The 7,923-nt window shown below is 41.7% G+C and overlaps 1 protein-coding gene across 2 annotated transcripts; it reads right to left on the bottom strand.

Moving 5' to 3' along the window:
* Positions 1–599: 599 nt before the first annotated feature.
* Positions 600–7,270, bottom strand: anxa13l (annexin A13, like). 2 transcript variants are annotated; one of them, XM_017420169.3, is made up of 11 exons: positions 7,032–7,270; positions 6,415–6,490; positions 5,724–5,818; positions 5,465–5,638; positions 4,176–4,209; positions 3,858–3,937; positions 3,215–3,283; positions 2,208–2,309; positions 2,028–2,103; positions 1,821–1,933; positions 600–1,364 (listed from the first exon to the last, which is right to left on the bottom strand). In XM_017420169.3, the coding sequence occupies exons 1-11, from the start codon at positions 7,044–7,046 to the stop codon at positions 1,245–1,247; spliced, it is 954 nt and encodes a 317-aa protein (XP_017275658.1). In that variant the 5' UTR covers positions 7,047–7,270; the 3' UTR covers positions 600–1,244. The 2 variants fall into 2 exon arrangements, with proteins under 2 accessions (XP_017275658.1, XP_017275659.1); XM_017420170.3 differs by having other exon boundaries at positions 5,465–5,635; positions 7,032–7,268.
* Between the last annotated feature and the right edge of the window lie 653 nt (positions 7,271–7,923).

Genomic DNA, 7,923 nt, shown 5'->3' with positions numbered 1-7,923 from the left:
TATTTTGGGGATGGATGCTGTGGAAACCAACCTCTGAACAACCCTGGATCTCAGCCCGCGACCACACAGAAAAACAGAACGACAACTGTATCAGATCATCTCTAAAAAAAGAACGTGGAAACAAATGCTCAGTAAAGAACATTATGTTCATTTTATACATTATACATTTCATATCATGATACATACTATAACATATCTGACTAGATCCCACTGATTTCATCAAATATGTCATTTCTTCCAAACAAATGGAGGAGCACTGCCCTCTAAAGGAAGTAAAGATGATTTAACACTTAATATTTAGATTTATTATGTTTTTGTACAGACATCAAAACATTACAACATGTATTGTTACCTTTATGTTAATATTCAGTATTAGTTCATTCAGTTATATCATAAAAGAGTTTATTCTAATACTTAATGCTGAGGCCAAAGTTTCATACCTAAATAAGCACAGTGTGACCGTTCGGGACCAACTTTAATGAGTGCACTTTCAGGATTAGAAGTTATGTTTGATTTTTCAGTTTTATGTTAATTTACTAAGCATCTCCTTTTCTGCAAGTGGCTAAAAAAAAACAATCACTAAATGCTTTTTTCCTAACAGCGTGTACAAATCTGAGAGCAAGGCAACTGGTGAGCTCTTTTCTATTTTTTTTTAACTTGTGATTAAAAATCCTATTTGATATGTAGGGGAGTTTGAATTTAAAAAGTCAGTAGTGAATCTGTAAAGTGACTGATTAAAAAACGGGTCGTAAAATTGTCGTGCACTGTAAAATCCAAAATGTGTTCAGACATGAAAGATCGAACGCGACAACTCGGCACTTAAGTGGTGCAGCAGAAAGTAAACTGCATTGCTACAATCTTAGGAAAAGCATTCCTGAGGCAAATAACAACGTGGACAATAGATGAGGGAAGGCTGTGCATGCATGTAAAGCATCTTCATATTTGCTCATTTAAATAGTGGGGCGAAATGTAAACAAACTAAAAGATTTAGACAACTATCTGTTTGGATAAATGACTGATTATGATGAATAAGTCCTTTAATGGTTCTATAATGCTGCCACGATGTTGGAAAAAGACAACTGTTCAGTGCACTTTCACTTTACATTGTTCTGTAACTGTAAATAAACATGCTTCTGGTTTTTGGTCCGGGCTGAAAAGAGGACAGAGAGAAGACTAAGTTATGTTACGTTGGTAAGGCCAGCAGACAGAAGAGAGAGAAAGAGAGAAAACAAAAATCAAATGTTTCAGTGGAGGATCTCAATCAGCAGGCGCTTAAAGTCTCCGCCGCACTCTGAGTCCAGAGCCTCCTTCAGAGTGACGTCGTACTTCTCCAGGTACATGTCCTTCACCGTCTCCAAGTCGATCTGTGAAGGGGGGGGACACAAAGGCAATGTCACCATAACCCTGTAAACCCATCAGGTTTTTTTTTTTTACATCTCCATGCAACAAAATAGTCTAGATAAAGATTTTTTCAGAAAAAGGCAGAGATTAATGATTAATGAAGTAATTAATGATTCAAAAGCATCAAAACTGTCAGGTCTTTCTAAAAACAGCATAACAGAAAGTAAACTTAAGGACAATTAAATTAATCTTTGTTGGCACAAAGAATACGTGCCACGAAAGCAATCTTTTCCAGCAAAAAGATTCCAGCGTTACAGTTCAGAGTTTGTTGTGTGTGGAAATCAAGGGTTTGTTGGGGATTAGCCCATAATAAGTCCTAAACAGATTCAAGTAAGTGTTGCAAGACCCGAAGCTTCGTGATACCTGTAATACCCTTAAATACTATAATAACGTAATGAGCCATGCACACACAGGCGTACCTCAGAACGGCCTACGATGATGCGAATGAGCGTGTCCTCGTCAGTGCCAAGTCCCTTCATTGCGGCATTAAGACGTCGCGCAAAATACAGCTGGGGGTTCTTGGCACACCTCACTGTAAACCACACAGTTCCAGCAGGTGGCGGTGAGAAGAACCGACAACAGATCTGAAATTAAACCAACTTGTGAATAGTCACGCTCCCACTTACCAAGAGTAATATAGCAGTCCTTGAGGGTTCCTGTAGCCTCAGAGTCTATGGTGTCCAGAATGTCTGTGCCAGAAAGCTGCAAAATTACCAAACATTAGTGATAGAAGGGCTTGCAAAACATGAAGCCAAACGATGTGAGAGCTTTTCTGTTCTGGAGCCCGGTTTCAGCGCAATACATACAGACTCATAGGCCTTAAATGTGGCCTGAAGCTGCAGGTAGTTCCTGTGTGTCAGGATGTAGGTGAACGTTGACTCGTCCGTGCCAAACCTGCCCTCACCTGCCTGTTGTGTACACAAGAAGAAAACAATGTCAGGAGTGTTTGCACTTGTCTTCAATACCTCATACTGATATTTGCTCATATTTAGTTAGACCTTTGATATTATCTTATTACACCCTTAGCAAAAAAAAAAAAAGGTGTATTTTCTCTTTTGGTTACAGGCACCGAATAATGTAGACGAACTGATGAGAGCAAGAACTACACTATCACATTTATCAATGAACTTTCCCAGAAGATTTAAGTTGCTTTTGTTGCTATAACCCAGTGCAATACCAGCTTTGATTACCCAAAGGTAGCTAGCACACAACATTTCAGAGCAAACTTGACCAATTTCAGTTCATTAATTTATTTCAGAGATGCTAACATTTCCTCAGCAGAGCAGAAACTAGGCAGGATTGTCAGCATTTGTGAACTCGGCAGGAGAGAGTTGGTGAATTTAGACAAGGAGGGACTGTTCTGAAGTTCTTTTAGTGGGCTACTTCTCTAGTTTAACTCTACTCTTCACAAACACACCCACGTATTCAACTTCGCCATCAATATTGCAAAATAAGAAGGGGCTCAGAGCTGATCCCTGACGTACTCCCACCCACCGCCACTTTCACTACATTTGGTCCGTCTGATAAAGGAGAGATTGACAGGACATTCATCAGCTCCTCAAAGTACTGTAGTACTTCCATCTCCTCAAACCTCATCTACTTTTACATATTCCGTGTTGGAATTTGAGAATCATTCTTCCATATCCGTTTGACAGCAATGTCAGCAGCTCTGAGTTGTGTAGTTTTACTTTTTGAGAAATGTTATCGTTAACATGCTAGCTTGTAAACGGTGACTTGGCAGGCGTCACATTTGCTAGAAAAAATATCTTGATACTTGATATATTTGTGGTACACCCTTCATGAGAAAACACACCTCAAACAAAGACATAGCATCTTGTTCGGCCAAACCCTCGTCCAACTCGTAGCCCTCGTCTCTGCTCGCCTGTAAAAACAAAAAATAGGACACAGAATGGTGACTGTGAGGGGATGAAAGCTTACAAACACTAAGCCTTACACAGGATACCCATCTGCTCTGCAGAAACGGGAAAGATCTGAAGGCCAGTAAAATGGCACTGCTGTAGAACATGAGTCACTTTGTCTTGTTGTGCTGTGGGAAGGAAAACAAGGGGAAGCAGAAATGGGTGGGGGCAGCAAAAGAGCTGGAGACGGCATACTGGCCGAAGCATGCCAAACTATGTGATGAATGTCCCAGTGGGTGAGCCAAAGCACCGAGAACAATTCTGCCAAAAACATTTAAAACAGGAGTGTCAAACTCCAGGCCTCGAGGCTCTGCTGTCCTGGGAGGTTTAGGTTTTTCTGCTCCAACACACCTGATTCAGATGGTTTAATTACCTCCTCACCAAATCATCAAGTTCTCCAGGTGCATGGCAACAAGTCAGTCATTTAAACCAGGTGTTTTAAAGCAAGAACACATCTAAAACATGCAGGAGAGCGGAAATTGGCACCCCTGGTTTAAAATGAGAGTGGCTCCCCAACACCAACGGTCGGTTCCCCACCTGCAGCAGTGAGACCAGCAGGTTCCTGACGTCTCCGCTGGTGTCGTCCTCAATATCTGCCTCCAGGTCCCGTTCATGCGCTGAAAAAACAACAAGCACAAAACTCACAGGTGTGCAACAACAGATGCAGTAAATGAAAAGAATCCCTTAAAACTGGACCACATTCATCAAACAAACAGGAGCAAAACAGAGAAACCACAATGAAATGAGAATGTTATTATTCCTAGTGTTGATTAATGAAACACGCTTGAAGAAAAAAAAACACAAAAAAAATGAAAGGAACGTCATATTTGTACTTCCACACAGAAGAAACCCTACCTTGGACATATGCCTCCTTGTAGCTGAAGATGTCCTGTGTGGAAAAAGCAACAAGAAAATGAGTAAAGAGAATTTTTATGGGATAGAATTATTCTGCGAATAGAAACTTTATTCTGAAATTTCAAGTCTTAAATGATTTTATGTAGATTTTAATAGAATACTTCACCCTGCTTGTAGTATTGGAGTTTGGGATTTACTCTCTGCAGAACTGTCTTCCAGTATTGATTCACTAAAAAAAGCTTTTTTTTTTTTTTATTCGCACCAATATCATACCGTTGTATATGTATATATATATTTTTTTAAACAAGACCTATTTTGTGGATTAAAGAAACATCAACGTGGCTGTAGTGTTTGAATGGACAGAATGCAAGAAAATACATTATTATTGGCTTGCATTGAGAGCTGGTTTTCCAGCTTATAACAGGAAAATTAAGGTGATTGTGACGTCATTCCCTGATTCCAAGATAATTAAAGCACAGCATAAACAACATGAATGTTGTTTCTGTTCAAAGGTTGTTTGTTTTCTTTGAAATTTCTGGAGCCATCTTTGACTTTAGAGTAGCTTCTTTCTAACTGTCTTGTTATTTGTCTTCTTCTTGTCTTCGGCTTGTTGTTGTCTCTTGTCTTTTTTCTCCTCCTGTCCTTTCACTCCACAGCTGCTGAAGGCACATGGCTGCCTTTCCTTTCCTGATTCTGCTTCTGTCATAGGAGTGTTTTTGCGTCAAGTTCAGTCGGATCATTTTTGGGAAAAGGGCTTGTTTAAAGTAGCAAAATGCCAGCTAAAATTTAAAGAGGCAAAAGGTTAGCTCAAAGTATCCAGTGACTAATTCAAAGATACAAGTAACCAAGAGCCAGCTCAAAGTGGCAAAAGACTAGCTAAAAAGTAAAGTAGCAAAAGGGTAAATAGAAGTAGCAAAGACAAGCTAAAAGTAACAAAAAGCTAACTGACAGCCACAACAAACAACTTGCTAGCTAAAAGCAGCAAATGGATAGTTAAAAGTGAAAGAGGCAAGAGGGCAGCTAAAAGCTAAAATTAGACAAGGCATAGCTAAAAAAACCAAACAAACAAGAAAATACAAAAGGCCAGCTAAAAGCAGCAAATTGATAGCTAAAAGCTAAAAGTAGCTGAATGGTAGCTAAAAGATATAAGTAGAATAAAACCACAAAAATAGAGCAAGGACTTTTCATGAATAGAATTTCAATCTTCCGTTCATGTTTTTACCTAAAATCTGAGCTCTGTAGTTTTTAAGTGCATAAAAGGAACAACAACAACCCAGCTGTCAGCACACCTGGTTCGTGGCCGTGCACAGGATCTCGACCAGCACAGCTTCGTCCGTGCCCGCGCCCTTCATGGCCTTCCTCAGCTCCTTGGCAAACAAAACATGGGGAGGGTCCAACATGGCTATGATGGCCTTCTCAAAGCTCCCTGAGAGCTCCTTCTGCAAGACTTCCTCCAGCTCCTGCTACGACACAAAGTTCGCACGATTAGTGTGTGTATGTGTGTGTGCGCGAGGGGAAACACAGACAGGTGTGTAGACGGGCACTCACATCGTCATACTTTTCGAAGTAGGCCTGTTTGATTTCCCCACGCTGAGCTGCGGAGCGGTTGGCCAGGATTTGCATGATGACCTCTTCATCGGTGCCTGTAAAACATGAAGGAATACGAACACAGAGGGGGGGGAGTTGAGAGTCAAAAACAATAAGATGAATCAACAATCAGGCAACTAAACAGGTCCTTCAATAAAATGGCTTCCAGTGAAAAACAAGTCGGTGTTGATTCTCAGTCGTCTGCTTTGATTACCCACAATTAGCTTGTCAATATGGTCTGAGCAGAGCCACTTCCAAAGCAGATTCTGCCATCTTAAGACAGCTACAATCTTCCAAATTTTATAGGCGTTCGTGCAGACACTATCATTTAAACCTTTCCATCACCGTCAATTTCACACTACCCGCTTATTTGGGATGAAATGGACGCCACTGGTTCAAACTACCAGGCCTCAGAAGCTCTTATGACAGGATTATTTGGTAAAAAACTAAAAAAAAAAAAAAAAGTGTCACAGCAGAATAAATCCTCAGCATTCTTTGACATCAAACTCACCAAGTTATGCTTTATTGTGGCTTTGGATACGAGTGACAGGAGAGTATGGTGGTAATGATAAGCAAAGAGTTCAGAGGCTCTGTGTCAGGATAGATTTTATTGGCTTAAATCGAATCCCGCAGACGCATCATGCCGACTTACCCAAACCTTTACACGCTTGTCGAATAGCCTTTATGTCAGCTGTAACGTCAAAGTCCTCAAATGGGACTATGGTGGGCTGGAGAAGCAAGCAAAACAGAACAAACACACACACAAAAAAAAAAAAGTTATCTCTGATCAACTGTACGTTCACAGTAAAATCGCTCACTGGGCAAAGCTGTACGCATGAGGGGAACAGAACACAGGGCAAGGTCCTGAGAGGGTTTGTAGTGGTGTTACATGCAGGAAATCCTCTCCAACGGGAGAACAGGGCACAGCCTGGGACTGCTGAGTCATGGAGGTGCAGCAGCAGCAGCAGCAGCAGCAGCAGCAGCCTCCTCCTCTCTCACCCACCCTCACTTTAATACAATGCAGCCTTATTGATCCTCGGCCTGGCAGCTCCAATAACTGCGACACTACAACGCAGTCGCTCTACAGGCAGCCACAATAAGAGCTGCTTTTAAAGACATTCAGCTGCCTTCCCCGTTCTGGTTAAATTTCTTCACCATGAGCATCTCTGGAAACTTCTCAGTCTTCAAGCAACCCACGCCAAGAGAGCAACCATGAGTTTAGTCAGCACCCAAAGTTGGGTCAAATGAGTTGGTTTTTTTCCCCCTTACCTGCACGTTGCCCATGTCGTCCACAGTGATCCTGTTTGTTAAAGGGACTGATGAGAGCTGCTGCTGTGAGCAGTGATGGGTGTGGCGCCGGCTGTCTTGTCTGTCTGTTTGTCTGTTTTGTCTGCTGGCCAGAGGGCGTCGCCGCCTCCTACAGGATGAGGGACAGTTCAGGTGAAGGCGGAGGCAGGCCTGCTCTGTGCGATGATGTAACTCCAAGCAGCAGCAGCAGCAGCTCGAGTGTGGTTCAGAGGCTGACGCTGTGGCTTTAATACCAGGGGGGTGTGGCAGGCAGGCTGTGATGTAGTTTGGCTTCATGTTTTCCATAGAACACAGGAAATACAGGCCTCATTATTCCTCAAAGCAATACTGGAATAAAAGAAGCTGCATTTCTACGTTTTGTGCACTCTATTATTAGAATGCTACAAATGGAAAGCTAGTCCTCACGAACCATTTAAGTCAATGAAATCCATGTTATTCGTATGACCTGGAGCGAGCTGTGACTTACACGTCAAATTCTTTTCAAATTAAAGCACCTCGCGGCAGATGTTAATGCTAGTATTTGCTTGAATTAAAAAACAATAAATTTGTAAATTTAAAGGCCACCTCTTGGTGACTGTTTAAGTTCAAGATGGCCGCCACAGTCGCATCTAGCCTGGTGTGTTAATGCTCGGAGTACGTGTTGAGGAGGACTCTTGGCTATTACCACGCCGAGTTTTAGCTGAATATCTGTAACAAGGTAAAGCCATTAGTGGGGTTGGTTGACACTGACTAGCTGTGGCGGTGACATGGAATTAAATTCACTCCAAAGGTCAACCAGTTGTAGATGGACATCCATGTGATCTTGTGTTTTATTATATGAGATCAATAATAAACATGGTTTCTCCATAAGAGA

The sequence above is a fragment of the Kryptolebias marmoratus genome, linkage group LG20 (genome assembly GCF_001649575.2).
Source record: "Kryptolebias marmoratus isolate JLee-2015 linkage group LG20, ASM164957v2, whole genome shotgun sequence".
NCBI lineage: Eukaryota > Metazoa > Chordata > Actinopteri > Cyprinodontiformes > Rivulidae > Kryptolebias > Kryptolebias marmoratus.
The sequence above is the reverse complement of the archived record's forward strand: the minus strand, read 5'-3'. Positions and strand labels throughout refer to the sequence as shown.